The sequence below is a fragment of the Budorcas taxicolor genome, chromosome 8, assembly GCF_023091745.1.
Source record: "Budorcas taxicolor isolate Tak-1 chromosome 8, Takin1.1, whole genome shotgun sequence".
NCBI lineage: Eukaryota > Metazoa > Chordata > Mammalia > Artiodactyla > Bovidae > Budorcas > Budorcas taxicolor.
The window spans coordinates 12777798-12795851 of NC_068917.1; the positions used below are offsets into that span (position 1 = coordinate 12777798).

Below are 18054 nucleotides of genomic sequence, written 5' to 3' on the forward strand. Positions count from 1 at the left end.
AATAATCACCATCTAATCAGAGAAGTTTTCTCTGATCCTCAGAGCTAAAAGACTGTTTCTTCTAATAGCTAACTTTAACCATTTCAAATATACATACCAATATATTACATGCAATTCTGTATTATAGCAGTTCCTGATCTAGTCTTATCTCTACTAGCAAAGTCCTTGAGCACAAAGATTGTGTTATTCATTACGGAGTTTGCATATATTAGAGCTTAATTTGCTCCATAAATGAAAAAACCTGTAGTTAAAGATAAAAGGTTATAAAATGGAAAATCTGATGTAAATAATTTATTAAAAACAGCTCTAAATTCCTAATGTTAAATATGTTTAAGCTTCCCAAAACAGAATGGAAGAGAGTTATGTACACTAGCTCAAAATGGTAATGCTTTCTTTTCTGGAACAAAGGCTATTAAAGACTGAATGCTTAAAAGTTGTATGCTTTAAGATTGTCCAGATTTTCTTAGTTGATATACACTACACAGTCTTTAAGACCTCTTAAAAGCAGTCATCTATCTCAAGGCTTTCAGAGGTGGAGTAATACCTACCAATACAGACTATTTCACTGGTGGAAAAACATAACTAACTACACACAAATTCTTTCACGTACGAATAGGAAACTGCTCCCTTTCATTTCTACTCATGGAGATAAAGCATAATTTAGAAGCTTACAAGATAATGTTAAAATCTACTCTGTATGTGTAAACAACACAGTAACTGAATACTATGTCCTAGAGAACATAAATCCCTACCTACACAAGTAAATAATCTATTAGGCATATAGATAATCAACTCGGAATAATGTCTCAGAATCCTAGATAAAATACTAAACACTAATGAAATTTAGTATGTGAGTAGTCAGGAACAACATCTTTTATATGACAAATTAATTTTGATAAGCCTCATTTCAATTGTTATTTTATACATACACAGTAGGACAATACACTTTAATAGATACACACTATTAGCAGATATACATATACAACTATATATAAACATATATACTAATAGATGCATTTAAAAAATATTAACATGTAAAATCGGTCTTTATCCTAGCTCTTGGTTTTAAAGTCCTTTCTAAAACGTTACATTCAACAATTTGCTGAGAACCCACATTCTAGTTTCCCTTTGATTTTTTCAAAACCCTGATCAATCCAAAAATGGAAAAAGTAGCAGCTGCTTTCTTTCAAATTAATCAAAATTTTTAAAAAAATTCTCCTTTATATACCTTGAAGTTTTTAGGAGTTTAGTTTTTGGACCCAATGGATTATGAGATTTGAAAGCTAAATCTTAGAGTTGAGTGCTCTGGAGGCTGGGGAATGTGAGCATGACAGAGGTGAATTACATGTGACATATGAAGGAAGGGAAGCAGGAAGGCATTTAGGCATCCATTCTCCCTACCGAGAGTACAACCCTCTGTATCATCAGAGTGTGGAGTGGGCAAAGGGGAGTGGAACCCTATGTGGGCGCAGGGTACTCAGAAAGAGTCACTGCTCAAAACTCATTCTCTAACATTCAACCAAATAAAAATTCATTAGGCTACCCAAGGGACTGACTTGAAGTGACAACTATCACTTGGGGGGAGAGTGGAGGATAAGTACATTAAGGTTTTCACACTTTGTCTTGAGCTATATTAATGATCATTCCTAAACTTTTACTGAAATCTACACACATGAAAAATGTATTTACAGAGGCAACAGATACCAGTGAGTGACAGACACACTGGTAATAAAGACATGGGTTAGAATTGAGCTCTGCCAGTTAAGTTTTCTTGGGTCGGGTTACTTAATTTTAGTGTATCTCAGTAATTCTGCTCTACCTCACATATAGCAAGGCTGTTATAATTAAAAGTGAAACAGTCATGCAATAAACTTCTCCCTCAAACCTGAGGACTGGGATTATTTGTAAACTTGAGAAAAATGAGAGATGGGCACAAAGGAAGAGTGAAGAGTGTGGGTGAGAATGCAATGGCAGAGGACCACAGAGCGCCAGGAGGGTCAATGAGACTAGATGAGCAGAGGCCAGCACAGGAGCAGTTCCCAGAAAGAAGTCATAAAATACCCTACCTACGCAACCACCGGCAGTATGTAAACTAAGTACTGCTAACAATTACAAACACACACACACACAAACATCTCTAATAATGAAACGTGAATGTTTGTACTTGCTGGATTTAACCACAAACCCTGTTGTCGAGCTTTTAGACCATTATACTCAAGTTTTAGACTCTGGACAATCTTCCAGAGACTTTTGTTAATAAACTTTTCCCAAACTTCCCATTAGTCTAAACACATCTGGGAATTAACTAATGCTTTTTAAAGTTCACTAAAACTGGTTAATTACAGCAACAACAACAACAAAAAGGCTAGCATCCTAACAAATTTTATTGTTGATACCCACTCTGCTTAAGATAATTAAAAACTAACCTTGTTACATGTTAACTATTAAAGTAACTTCCGTTTGCCCAAATGATCCTCTCTCTCAATCTTGACAGTGATGTAGATGTTAAATTCAAAATGAACATAAACTTCGGCCAGCTGTTTAAGCAAGGAAAATGAATGAAAAGCCACACTGATGTTTTATACTTTTAAGTTTACAAAGCTTAAATAACAGGTCCTGTAGGTGCTCTATGAAACCATTCATTACAGGAATTACATTGGAATCTAGATACAACAGTCCATTTAGCCCAGAATTCCCTAGATGGCAGTTCCACCCTAAACATAAATTCAGGACAGTTTGTTCTAAAGATTATTTTACCTGTGTGGTACTACAGACCTTTCAGATGGCAATATTAAGTCACCATTACACTATCTTAAACTCCTACAGTCTTATACAAGAACTACAACTCATAGGTTAAAATTTTATTTCTGACATATTCCTGCTATAGTTTCTTTCATATAAACCACAACGAATCTACCTGCAGGCTCTCCTCCCTACTACAGCAGTGCTAATCTACCGAAAATAATGCTTTTATCTCTTTCCTACAGACCTCTTTAAAAAAATCCTTTAATTTCCACCATGTTAAACATAAAATCATGTACATGGAATTCATATCTCGCCCAAACCTGTACTGGCCTCCCAATATACTATTCTTATCACCATATATAGCCAATCTGCAGTTCTTAGAAGACTAAACATGTCTTGCCTTTTCTACCTGTTACTATTCCCTTAATTTTAAATAAACTTCCTATATTTCAAAACAGAAGCTATCCTTTAAAGTTTAGCTCACATTAATTTATTCACGTGACATAATAAGCCCTTAACATGTCCCAAGGACAGTTCTAGATTCTGGAGACACAAGAATGGAAAGCACAGCAGTGCTGTCTTCAAAGTGTCTCAGCTTCAGGGTGAAGCCCTTTAATTACCACTGTTGAAAATGGACTTCAGGGTTTCAAATTTAAGGTGCTTACACTTATCTTGTAATAGATGACATTAAATTTGTGTCTGTGTGTGTGTGTGTGTGTGTATGTGTACACAGCATCTACTGCAAAAATCAGAACTTCAGAAACCATGTCTATTTTTCTTAAGAACACTGCTTTTTAAATAATAGATGCTCAAAATTAGTTTGTCAATTGGCATGTTGGAGGGAAATATTAAGAGTATATATATTATTACAAAAACATCCTACCTCTCAGAGAAAGTACTTACAATGCATTTAAGGCTTACAACGTATTTGTTAGCAATTCATAAAATTCAGATGTTAGAAATTAGAGCCATAAAGAGAAGGCTAACCTTTGCTTAAATAACAGAATGGAAAAGACTTATAAAGCAGCAAAGAGAAAGAACTTAGGTAGAGAAAAAAAATTTTGAATTAAAAACATAAAAATTTTAATTTTTTTCTTTATCACCGAAGGGGAAGAGGGAAGCCACAGTTGTCATATGTAAAGAGCTGAAATACAGCTTTATTACTCAAAATCAGTCTAAGCACATAGATATTTGGAGGACTCTAAATAAGAAAGAAACTAACCTCATTAATTCCTCCACTTTATCATCTACATCTAGGTCCTCTTCTGAGGCTTCAAAACTGTATGACCTCTGACCCATGCTGTTGGCATGGTAGCGAGTTGGTGACATCTTCCCATTGGACGTGGATAATCGCTCGTTATTCTCCCTCCCGTTCTGATTGGTAGTACAAGGCTGTGGGGAGGTGTCGTAACTATTGCTAGGTGACGGGGACATGCCCGAATGCTGGGTCTGCGTGGAAGCTGTAGCTGTAGAGGAAGATGCTGGAACATTGTTGGTACTATTCCCATATGAACTTCCTCCATAGCTGGACCTTCTTCCAAACTTGTCGCTATGTTCTTGATCAAGGCGGTCCAGAGTTTCCAAGGCATGGAGAATTTCATGTTTAGTCATTCCAGTACGCCGGAGGCGCTGGAGCAGATCTATCTGCTCTATGGTAAATCTGGGTTCATCTGTATAGTGAGACATGGTTTCCAGCAAACTAAAAAAAAAATAAAATAAAATAGTCCCTTTATTTATAATATCTACCAAAGAATGTATCGTTATGTATTAAGAATGAACACAGACAAAATATTTCTCTATCAATGTCTTTACTGAAAATGACTAAGGCATGATTAAGGGTAATATTTTGTTTTATAGGCAAAACTGACCTAGGAATTCTGTAACTTTTATTTGGCACAGACAAAAACAATTGGGTAAGCTTAGCCCAAGTAAATAACTAACAACTAGCAAAGATATTTAAATGGAAACATGAGAGGGGCACATAAAAAAACTTAATAAGCACAATTTCACCCACCACTTTGCATCTCTGTAATAATGTATTCTGCCTATACAGTTATCTCTATATCTCTATATAGTGATCTCAAGAAATGGATCTTCAGTGGCTGTGTCCACAATGAGCTATTCATTTTTCATAGGAAATTGCTTCCATATTATGCTTCCTTTAACTAACACAAGGTACTGCAGTGCACCAGAAAATGCCTCAGAGTCGATGACAATATTAAGTTTAAGGGAATTGTCAAATATCATAAAAATTCTCACCATTTGAATTCTTTCCTTATAAAACTTGACTTTTGTACTGAAGATTCTTTTAAGTGGGAATTTCTTCTACTTTTAAGGTTCTAGTGCCAAATAGGTTCCATGGCATGCAGCAGGCTCTCAGTTAAGCGTTTGCTGATGAAAATAAATGTCAAAGAACTTTCTTATCCTTTCCAGGTAAACTTCTACTGAGTCAGTTCTCCTAAGCTCTTGGAGATCAGTTTCCTTATCCCTCTATAAGAGGCTTCCCTGGTGGCTCGGAGGGTAAAGAGTCTGTGTGCAATGCAGGAGACCTGGGTTTGATCCCTGGGTCAGGAAGATCCCTTGGAGAAGGGAATGGCAACCTACTCCAGTATTCTTGCCTGGAGAATTCCAAGGACAGAGGAGCTTGGCGGGCTACAATCCATGGGGTCACATAGAATCGGACATGACTGAGTGACTACCATACACACCCACGTATCCCTCTATAAAAATTTATTGAATATTCACTCTAGGCCAGCACTGGGCAAGAGTTTCATGTCATACAATCTCAGTTCCTCACAACAACACTCTATGGTAAATTTTTTTTAATACTACACTGACTGACGACTGTTGAGGAAACTGAGGCTCACAATGGTTTTGTATCTTGGAAAAAGTCTCATTAAGACATAGGAAAAAGGATTTAAACCTAGATCTTACTGACTCCAAAAGCATGCATATATGGCAGAAATTATTGGATTCAAGTGATATGGGACACAGGCTTTTGTCCTTTTTTAAGTTACCAATTTAAACCACTTAGACAAAATCACTCCACTGAGGGACTAGGGGTTCTAATAACAGCTTTTTTTAATATTTAAAATCTTTAGTCCATATAGAATTTGTGTTTACTGAATGAGTGTGAAAGGATTTGAGCTTTGTTTTTCCCCAAAAGGATAGTTCACCTGTCCAATATGCTTTTTCGAGTAGTACATCTCTTCCTCTCTGGTCTGAAACACCAACTTTATCGTATACGAAAACTCCACACAAATCTGTATCTACCTTTGGAGTGACTGTTTTGTCTTCCAAGTCCTTTTAAAAAATAAGTAGGCAGAAATCTATAACTTTTATGTGAAGTCATTCTAGTTTTAGAGATCAGCTCATTAAAAATAAAAACAGACATTCTGTGGGCCTAAAATAACATGCTGCAGGTTTTTTGTGCCCATGGGCCACACTGTCTGCCTTCTGCCTATTCACATTATCTTTTACTCTCTTCCAATATTCATTTGTGATAAGCTATTCATCATAAAAATCCTGTTTTCATGATTATTACATTCTTTCCTGATTGTTTTCTTCCTCTAAGATTTTATAATGAAAAAATTTAAACCCACAGAAAAGGTGAAAAAAAAAGCTGACAGTGAATACCTATACATTAATCATCGAGATTTTACCATTAGTATTTTACTTGCTTTACCACATAATCTATCCATGCTCTATGAATCCATCCCTCTATTCATTTCATTTTTTGATGCATTTCAAAATCAGTAACAGATATCTGTATACCTCTCCTTAAATCCTTCCACATGTAGATCATTAGCTAGAGCTCAGTATTTCTTCCGGTATTTTTTTCTATTGAAGTAAAATTTACATAAAATAAAATATGCAAATCTTACATTTACCAATCTTTGAGTTCTGAGAAGTACATCCACCTGTGAAATTAAATCCCTCGGAAGATACAGAATATTATCATTACCCCAGGAAGTTCCATAGTGTTCCTTCCTGGTCAGTCCCCATTCTCTCTCCTCAGAGGCGACTACTGCTCAGATTTTTTCTCATGAGAGAGGTTAATTTTTTCTGTTCCAGAACCTCATACAAATGGAACTTCTATATACTCTTTTGTGTAAGGCTTCTTTCAGTATAAAGTTTTTGAGATTCATCTACGATGTTGTATGTATCAGCAGTTTATGTTTTTTTATTGCTGAAGAGTACTTTATTGTAGGAATATACCACAGGTTTGTTTAGCTATTCTATTTCAGACGCTTGGAATGCCAATTACTAGCTATTCTAAAGCTCTGGCTATTACACTTGTACTCTACACTAACTTCCTTGTCAGCTTTCTATATCTGCCCCCCCTCCCCCATCCCCAACTCATAATATATCATTGACTAGTTGGGTGAGAGAGAAAACCATAAAACTTTGAACCAGAGCAATTCATTATTTTTTCCCTTACTGATGTCAACGGAAGAGTATACCTTGCTTGATACAAATGCTCTACTACTAAAATAATATGCAGTACTGGTAATGTTTTGTTTCATGCTAGTTACGTTACACAGGTGCATAATATGTGAACATTCACCAAGTTGTACACTATTGACTCATACATTTTTTGGTAGGTATATTATATTCAAAATTTGTTGAAAAAGCTGTGTAAACATTTTCTGAATGGCTTATAAGAGACACTTGACACTATAGTTTTATCTTAACCCTCAGCCCTTGGTCCTTTCTCCTGTTTAGTAACATATTAGTTCTTAATCCCAGGAAGTTCTTTTTAAAAGTAGCTGCCCCTTAGTAATCCAAATAATTTACCCTTTAACTTACTGATTTGGTAAATTCAGGTTTCTATATATTCTTTTCTCTTGAAAATGGAGCTGTTCACTGCTAACTTTAGTCTTCATACTTTCAAAATATGTCATGAACGGACCTTATTATATACATGAGATGTCAAGGACTGTTTTATTTTGCCGACAAAAAAAAAAAAATCAACCATGATATTTTCCTATCCCATTTATATCAGAGCTAATAGTATTCTATATGTAACTCTTCAAACCTCCCTCTGCTTGGGGTAGCACTCTGTATATCAGTATAAAACTAAAATGAATTATATGAATTTTACCTGTTAACTGAAAAGTATCCACTATAAAGCTTATATTAGACCAACCAGAACTAAAGATGCCACAGATCTAAAACAACGTATCTGTGTCATTTCAGAGTCACTGGTTGTGGGAACCACTTTATTTTTTGCCATGCTGCATAGTTTGTAGGACCTTGGTTCCCTGATCAGGGATCAACCCGCGCCCTCTGCAGTTAAAGTGTGGAGTCCTAAAGGCTGGACCACCAGGGAATTCCCTACGGAAACCCATTGTAAAAGTGGTTAATTCAAAAGTCGTAAAAGAAGATAAAAGAAGGCACCTATTATTTTGTCCGCCCAGAATGTCTGTTTCCAACCACATGTTCTTGGAAAGAATGAAAGTGAAAAGTGGAAGTGTTAGTAGCTAAGGTGTCCAACTCTTTGCAACCCCATGGACTGTAGTCCACCAGGGTCCTCTGTCCATGGAATTCTCCAGGCAAGAATAATGGAGTGGTTCCCATTCCCTTCTCCAAGGAATCTTCCCAACCCAGGGACTGAACCTGAGTCTCCTGTATTGCAGGCAAATCTTTACCATCCAAGCCACCAGGGAAGGCCTGCCACTCAAAATGCCCTACCTTCTGGCCAACAGTGTGGGCACACAAGGAAACAGCCTTGCTCTTCTCAAAATATTCAGGTTAGAGTGGCAGGAAGATGGACAGTCACTGTAACTGTGGTCAGCTGCAAGAAGATGTTATATTCCTCACCATGTAGAAGGAGCTAGTTTGTAGGAAAATAAGGCAGGCATAATAAGAAATGCAGGGCAAAGTGGAAAACTCTACAGTATTCACATCCCTTGTTCTAGACATTCCAAAGCCCCTACTACATCCCTGCTCAAATTCTTATATTGTCATGTAACAGCATGAAAGTGAAAGTGTTAGTCACTCAGTCATGTCCAACTCTCTGCGATCCCATGGACTGTAGCCTACCAGGCTCCTCTGTCCATGGGATTTTCCAAGCAAGAATATTGGAATGGGTTGCCATCCACTTCTCCAGGGGATTTTCCTGACCCAGGGATTGAACCCAGGTCTTCTGTATTGAAGGCAGACTCTTTACCATCTGAGCCAACAGGGAAACAGTTTAAGTTCACACAGACTTCCCTTTATGCTTCACTTCGTTTAAATTAGATGTATGTGCCCTGCACCAAGAGAGGTCCCTAATACAAAGACATACCTAAAGTAAAAAGATCTGCAATTGCCAGAGCCAAATGTATGGCTGCTCTAGAGCAGAGTGGGATGATGAGCATGATCAGATCATACATGTGACACTGAAGGCACGATGTTTTATTGAGAAAATGCCAAGATTAGAAGCTCGCTTAGATACTAAGAACAACAGTCCAATGTGCATTAACAAACAAAGGCACACACCCTGTCATTTTCAAATTTTATTTCTTACAATTCACCTAGTTTAAGCACATCATCATGAGATTATGGCAATAATGACCTAGAAAGGTCATCTAAGTCCATAATACCAGCAATTCTTTCACAACAGAAAAAGATAACATGTAAAAACTGAATTAATTTTCCTATATAACACAAGAACTGTTCACAGGATAAGGAACATCTTTCACTTTAAATTACTCATCTGAATGCAGACTCAGGCCAGCAATAATTGAAAATGATGTGAGAAGAATTTCGACACTGTAATAACACAGACAATGTTTAAAGCATAAAAGAACAATTAAATTCAGGAATTATGGCTCAGTTCACAAAATGACATTCTAAAATACCATACTATTAACACCATAATAGTAAACCCTTTTTACAATTAATTTTATCTCTACCTGTATATGTAAACCCTTCTTAAGTCCTGAGGTTCAGAACAAACTCTAACTAAAGCCCAGAAACATGTAGAGGAAAGAAGGTTAAAGCATACACAAATGCCTAATCTTGAAATCATTTGTGCAAAAATGACACAACCACCTTACTTGTAAAGCATCAACAGCTAATAAGATTTTACTGGATAACAGTATTTTCTTGAGCTGGACTCTGCTGTCTTTATCTTTTTATCTAGAATGACTGGGCAGAATATGGTACAGTCATATATTAGTTTTGTCATTCATGGTATTTATTCCATGATGATTTAACACATTATAGAGTCAATCATAATATTAATCAACTAAAGACATACTAACGACTCTTTGTACTATTTATGGCACATTACTCTCATAACTATTATTACCATCAAAGAAATGGCAGTTTTAAAGTAAGAAAATGACAAGAGTAAGGAAGAAACGAAAATTTCCTGGAGACTGAGCTTACAATATGGAAAAGTGATTCTGTAATTCAAACCAATGGGAGAACAGACTAATGCAAAAGAACAAAGGCTATCACTATAGGTGAGAACATAAAAATGTTCTTCTTAAAATATAAAGAAAAATAAGATTATATTCAGTTTATAATTACACTTTAATAGTTCTTAAATTACCACTAATTAAGATTGATGTTTTTAAATACTAGCCATCTATATATACAATGGGGAAAATAAAATCCAAGTAAAAACATGAAAGTCTATAGACAGAGATATAAATTAGGTGTGCAATCAGAGAATAGGAGACCATTTACACAAAAATAATTCAATTAACATTTACTGAGATTTCCCCAGTGGCTCAGTGGCAAAGAATTCGCCTGCTTATGCAGGAGATGCAGGTTCGATCCCTGGGTCGGGAAGATCCCCTGGTGAAGGAAATGGCAACCCACTCCAGTATTCTTGCCAGGATAAACCCATGTATAGAGGGGCCTGGTGGACTACAGTCCATGGGTTGCAAAGAGTCAGATATGATTTAGGGGTTAAACAACAACATTTACTGACTAACCTCCATGTGTCAGACTACATCCCATGTAAAAAGGATGCAACAAGGCACAAATAAGGCCAAAAAAAAGGGGGCAAAATAAGGGTAAAAAAAAAAAAAAGCCTCACAACGCTTACATTCTAATGGCTATGGTGAACAGCCATTAACAAATAAACTGTACTTTTTAAAACAGGGAAAATTACGCCCAAAGCAACAGAGTATCATCCCTTTCCCAAGTACACAGCTACTTAGCAGCATCTCAGGCCACAGTTCACACCATCTGGTCTATTCCAGAGACTTTCTGATATACTATAAAGTCAACAAGAAAAGAAAAATGTTTTTTAAAAAAATCTAAGTAATAAGGAAAATCTATCATTCTTCTGCTTACTGGATTACAGAACTGACAACCAAAACAGAAGGAATTTAACTGAAATGTAGACTGAACCAAATTTTTTAAAAATACTTACGTTAAAGATGCACTTAATGAGCTAATACGTACTTTATCTTCTCTAATATCTGAAATTCCCGGAATACTTTTGTTCAGAGGCCTATTTAATAAGAACTAGTGGTTACAGCTGATATCCTAGCACAAAAAAACTCTCAACATAATACCACTATCCAATTTGTATTTTTTGCCAGACTCCAAAGAAAGGCTACCAACTGTATTAGCTAATAGGCGTAACTAGGCTTATTCTCCCCAGCAGGTAAAGAAAATGCCTATGGTGCTTAGGAGTTTGCATACAAAAGGCAGCACTAAAGTAACATTTTACCAATATTCTGCTTGTCACAAGGAATTTAATACTAGCCATCTATTTCACAAATTTCTAGGCTGTTAAGAGCTTTAAAATTATAAGTAATTTTATGTTCAACTGAAAATCTATGTTAGACTTCAAAGTTGAAAACAGAAATAGTAAAAGACAAAGGTGATATAGACCTGAAAAATTCATTCCTTACCACATAACTATGAAAAAATTATTTCAACTCTACAAAACACTGCTATCACTTCTGTACTATAATATAATGCTTTCTTTAACTTTCTTAAAACAATAGAGAAGATGAAAATTAAGAGGAGAACTGGATACTCACACCACTGGGAAGGAACTGAGCATGCTTTACATGAGGGGAAGCAATGTCCTTGCTAGAGATGATCAGTGTTATTCATCATTCTGTAGGAAAAAAGACAGAGAATTCAGAAACACTTTGAAATCAAATACTGAATAAAAACATTAATTATATAATTTAAGGATTAACAGTTAACATCAAATAACCAGGTTTTTAAAAAATTACTTTTTATTTCAAGTAAAACATCTATTTTAAAAATAGAAAAATACTTTTTAAAGCTTTCAAATTACTCACTTGGAAAAATGAAAATCATCCCTGAAGTTTATCTGTTACCAGATACCACCCAAGGAAATGGATTTAAACATTAAATGGAATATATATATACACACAATACTGTGACATTCAGGATAACTTGTTGATAATAACTCCAGTGCACTTATGCAGAATCCTATAAACAAAAAACATACCACAGCATGACTGAAGCTAACAGTCTTAAAAGGGGGGTACAACCTGGGGTGTAGTTCCAAGTCTATTACTTATTTTGTTGTTATTTAGTTGCTAAGTCACATCCGACTATCTGCGACCCCACGGACTGTGGCCTGCCAGGCTTCTCTACCCATGCGACTTCCCAGGCAGGAATACTAGTGTGGGTTGCCATTGCCATCTCCCAGGTATCTTCCTGACCCGGGGATCAAACCGACATCTCCTGCATTGGCACTGCGTCTTTACCACTGAGCCGCCAAGGAAGCCCATTATTTTATTTTACTGCTAGCCAAATCTAACAGTGACTTAATTTCTCTGAGTCTCAATTCCACATTCATAAAACAGAGGTAATAGGTAACTACTTCAAAAAGCTACAAGAGTTTAAAACATTTTTTAAATGGTGGTGATGAAGTACTTCACAAACTATCAGGTAGCAGGGGCTTTTTTACTACTAACTTTAAAAAGACACCAATAATGGTGTCCATTCCTGAACAGGCTTAAGTTAATAATGGAGCAAGTTCAGTACTTCTATCTTCTGATTAACATTCTACTGCTTTAATCAGCGTTCAGACGCTGTGACCCCGTTTAACTCACACATAGATCTTAACAAAAAATGAAATCTACTATTCACAGCTTAGGAGCTAAAGATCATGTATTACTGACTGAACTTATTAGCAGTTTCAAACCACAATATATACAGGGAACTATTTCCATCAACTGCAAGTTAATATTATGAAGTGGGAGAAGGCAATGGCAACCCACTCCAGTACTCTTGCCTAGAAAATCCCATGGGAGGAGCTTGGTAGGCTGCAGTCCATGGGGTCACTAGGAGTCAGACACAACTGAGCGGCTTCACTTTCACTTTTCACTTTCATGCATCAGAGAAGGAAATGGCAATCCACTCCAGTGTTCTTGCCTGGAGAATCCCAGAGATGGGGGAGCCTGGTGGGCTGCCGTCTCTGGGGTCGCACAGAGTCGGACATGACTGAAGTGACTTAGCAGCAATATTATAAAGAAGATGAAAACCAAAAATGTTGATGTCAAAAACTCTCACATTAAAATACACATTCAGCACTGAATTATTTTAAGCAAGACCAAAGTGTCTAACAGTGACTACTGATATATGTGAAATGTACACAGTAAAGTTAGAAACCTTTACATTTGCATATTCTAAACTGTAGCTTTAATGAAATACTGGTCCTAAACAGCAGATATAAAACACAAAGAAAACTTCCTAAAAATACTGTTGATTGCATTTCCTAGATCAACAACAAGCCACAACATGGATTACTGGTCAGTATATATATTTTTTTTTTCACTCCTGCTCCAATTTAGTTAAAATATACTAAATACTAGCCCTGAAATAGAAACAAGGTCATAACATGAGTAAGATATGGTCCCAGTAGTGTAGGAGCTTATTAAACTATGGCGGGGGGACAGGGGGCGCAGGGCGGGTGAGTAAAACAAAAATTACACACACACACATCTCCAATAAAAGGCATTAAGTGCTAAGACTAATAATACAAGATTTACGAGCACAGCAACTCAGAAATTAATTGGTTACAGAGAACTGGGAAGACTTCTTTAAGTGAGATCGCAGCTGTTATTTGAAGTTTAGAATAAGACTTCCACCAAATCAAAGTGTGAAGAGAGGTTAGAACCAGTAGAAGAAAGAATCAGGAAGAGGAAACAGTTTAAAAACAGATTTTGAAGGATGTTTAGGGCCTAAGTCGACCTGTCTCATTGGCCTTTAGCATGAATGTGTGAGGAACAGACAGGCAGAAAGGAAGGGATGCCAGTCTATGAAGGGCTCATAAGGCCTTGCAGTGTTTCCCGTCTTAATTCTATAAATGTGAGAATATCACCACGACTGACTCAGACGATCTAGGGGGAGAATCACCAAAGACTTTCATTTGACAGATAAGGAAACTGAGATTAAGACACTGATACAGAAGTGTATAAGCACAAATCACTTAATTTATGTCATTTATATTCCAGACATAAATGGACTTGAAATAAGACATAAAACATTCAAAGGACAGAAGATCAAGCAAGTTGCTGTGAGTTCTCTGCTCTTAGGTTCAATAGGAACAGAGCGTTCCTAGCATAAGAGACAGATTTTTTAAATTGACAGTTTAAAACTGTGCATTAAAACACATCATTAGAATGGCTATAATTTAAAAAAAAAACAGAAAACAACAAGTATTGGCACAGATGTGGATAAAATAAAACCTTTGTGTGCTCTGATGAAAAATATAAAATGGGGGTACTGCTATGTAAAATAGTATGGAGATTTCTTAAAAAACTTAAATATAGAATTATCAGGAGATCTTCAACTTCAATTCCAAGTATATAAGCAGGAGTGAAAGCAGGGACTCGAAAATATATTTGTACACCTAACTTCATAGCAGCATAGTCACAAAAGCCAAAAGGTGGAAACAAATATCTATCAATGGATGAATGGCCAAGCAAAATGTGATACCTGCATACAAGGGAGTATTAGTCTGCCTTAAAAAAGAAGGAAATTCTGACATGCTAACATCGATGAACCCCAAGGCATTACACTAAGTGAAAAAAGCCAGTCACAAAAGGCCAAATACTGTATAATTCCACTTTTACAAGATATTTACAGTCTTCAAACTCTGGGACAGAAAGGAGAATGGTTCTTAAAGGGGGCTGGGGAAGGAGAGGTTATTGTTTAATGGTGCAAAGTTTTAGTTTAGAAACACGAGAAAAAGATCTGGAGATAGATGATAGTGATGGTTGTACAACAATGTTTATTGTACTTAAGTGTCATGAACTGCTTGCTTTAAAACTGTTAAAATGGTAAATTTTATATTATCTATGCTTTATTACTGTAAAAAGGAGAGTGTTATAATAAAAGAAAACATATTAAAAGGTATCAGGGATAAAAGTTTATGGATGCTGGATCGTATTTAAGCACCTAGCTATAAAAAGCAAGTAAGCTATAAAAGATAAAAAAATCACCTACTTACTGGACTTCTCATCTATTATACTTAAAAGAGAAAGAGCCGAACAACATTCACAGATGACTGAGAGGATTCTGTACCAATAGAGCTTGCATTTTGATATAAGAAAAACACTGCAAATAAGCAAGAATTCATAGAGTGTATTTTCTCAGTTACCTCAACTGAGACACATAATATAAAAAATTAAGAAAAATGTGCAACAATATACTTACTTATAAACTACAAGATGAACTAGATAATCTTTGGAGCAACGAAATCAAAATCTTTATTTTATTTGAAATGGTTTTAGTGTTCTGCTACATAGGACACGGAATAAATATATATTATATATATGTTATGCGTTTTTCCACATAGAGAAATCTGATCTGTGGAAGAGATCCAGTGACGGTGGTTACTGTAAGTACAGGGTGAGAATTGGATAGATTCGGGAAAGGGTAGGAAGGGGACTGTTCTCAGAGAACTGTATAATTTTAACCATATGAATGTTATTGCTCAGTCAATAAATCAAATTAATAAAAATAGGAATTAAGAGAAGGAGCCCACTGAACCCTTTGTAATTCAACACTAACTTGAAGATTATAGCAAACTAATAAGACATAAGAATGAATTAACTGGAATAATATTGTACTGAAAGAGAACTATATACCTTTTTGCTAATGATCTAAAGGAATACCTAAGAAATGTAAGCTATTCTAGTAAAAAAAAAAAGCTGAAGTTTTTTGTTAAGAATTATGATAAAACACTTTAAATTAATTTAAAAAATTGTCCCTAGTTTAGCAGGGAAAAAAAGGCATCAATCATACTAGTAACATTTTCCCAATACTCATAAATAAGCTGTACTGAGAAAAACGCTCCCCCCCACACAATTAAAGCTTAAAAATAGGAATTTAAAATAAGAAAAAAAGAAGTCCAAGAACCTCCAAGAAAATCAAACAAAAGGAGAAAACCAGAAATGGACTTCACTGGCCGGACCACAGAACAAAAAGACACTAAGCAAATCAATACGACACTGGCTGGGGGCAGACACGCAGATGAGTGAGAGAGAATAAAGCTTAGTGATTCCAGAACACATAAGGAAATACACAAGCCAAAGGCTAAATTTTACTTCAACAAGCTGCTTTTGAAATGTGGTGTTGGAGAAGACTCTTGAGAGTCCCTTGGACTGCAAGGAGATCCAACCAGTCCATCCTAAAGGAAACCAGTCCTGAAAATTCACTGGAAGGACTGATGTTGAAGCTGAAACTCCAATACTCTGGCCATCTGATGCGAAGAACTGACAAACTGGAAAAGATGCTGATGCTGGGAAAGATTGAAAGTGGGAGAAGGGGACGATAGAGGATGAGATGGACATGAGTTTGGGTAAACTCCGGGAGTTGGTGATGGACAGGGAGGCCTGGTGTGCTGCGATTCATGAGTCGCAGAGAGTCGGACATGACTGAGTGACTGAACTGACTGAACTGAGGATAACTTATCATCTAGCAAGAAATCATATCTTTATCTTAAATTATATATAAAAATTTAAATTCCAAGTGGAATAGACATAAATCTATAAAACTCAGAGACACATTCTACAACAAAATTTAGAAGATCAAAGAGAAGAAACTTTAAAAGGTAGACATAAGAGTTTAAAATTTCCTACTACAAAAAAATCATAAAGCAAAGAATTTTTAAAAAGATGTCCTTGTCATCACAAGGGACTGGAATGCAAAACTAATAAGTAAAGAGATAACTGGAGTAACAGGAAGGTTTGGCTTTGGAGTACAAAATGAAGCAGGGCAAAGGCTAACAGAGTTTTGCCAAGAGAATGCACTGGTCATAGCAAACACCCTCTTTCAACAACACAAGAGAAGACTACACATGGACATCACCAGATGGTCAACACCAAAATCAGATTGGTTATGTTCTCTGCAGCCTAAGATGGATAAGCTCTATACAGTCAGCAAAAACAAGACTGGGAGCTGACTGTGGTTCAGATCGTGAATTCCTTACTGCTAAATTCAGACTTAAATTGAGGGAAGTATGGAAAACTACTAGACCATTCAAGTATGACCTAAATCAAATCCCTGATGATTATACAGGGGAAGTGATGAATAAATTCAAGGGATTAGATCTGGTAGATAGAGTGCCTGAAGAACTATGGATAGAGGTTTGAAACACTGTATAGGAGGCAATAATTAAAACCATCCCCAAGAAAAAGAAATACAAAAATGTAAAATGGTTGTCTGAGGAAGCCTTACAAATAGCTGAAAAGAAGAGAAGCAAAAGGCAAAGGAGAAAAGGAATGATCTAACTATTTGAATGCAGAGATCCAAAGAATAGCAAGGAGAGACAAGAAAGCCTTTCTAAATGAACAATGCAAAGAAATAATGGAAAACAATAGAACGGGAAATACTAGAGATCTCTTCAAGAAAATCAGAGATACCAAGGGAACATTTCATGCAAAGATGAGCACAATAAAGGACAGAAATAATACAGACCTAACAGAAGCAAAAGGTATTAAGAAGAAGTGGCAAGAATACACGGAAGAACTATACAAACAATGTCTTAATGACTCAGATAACGACGACGGTGTGATCACTCACGTAGAGTCAGACATCCTGTAGGGAGAAGTCAGCTAGGCCTTTAGGAAGCATTGTACATGAACTGAATTCAAACTTCCAGATGTTCAAGCTGGATTTAGAAAAGGCAGAGGAACCAGGGATCAAATTGCCAACATCCATTAGGTTATCAAAAAAGCAAGAGAGTTCCAGAAAAACATCTGCTTCATTAACTATGCTAAACCCTTTGAACGTGGTGATCACAACAAACTGTGGAAAATTCTTCAAGAGACAGGAATACGTACCTACCTCCTGTGAAACCTGTATGCA

The 18054-nt window shown here is 36.2% G+C and overlaps 1 protein-coding gene across 6 annotated transcripts in view; it reads right to left on the minus strand.

The window, feature by feature from the left end:
* Positions 1-18054, minus strand: part of HMBOX1 (homeobox containing 1) — a 192257-nt gene that overhangs the window by 99491 nt on the left and 74712 nt on the right. For all 6 annotated transcript variants that reach the window (XM_052644756.1, XM_052644754.1, XM_052644755.1 and 3 more), the window contains exons 2-3: positions 11739-11818; positions 3968-4444 (exon numbers count right to left, since the gene is read on the minus strand). In XM_052644756.1, the coding sequence (XP_052500716.1) occupies positions 3968-4444; positions 11739-11761 (500 nt within the window). In that variant the 5' untranslated portion in view covers positions 11762-11818. The remainder of the gene's footprint in view (positions 1-3967; positions 4445-11738; positions 11819-18054) is intronic.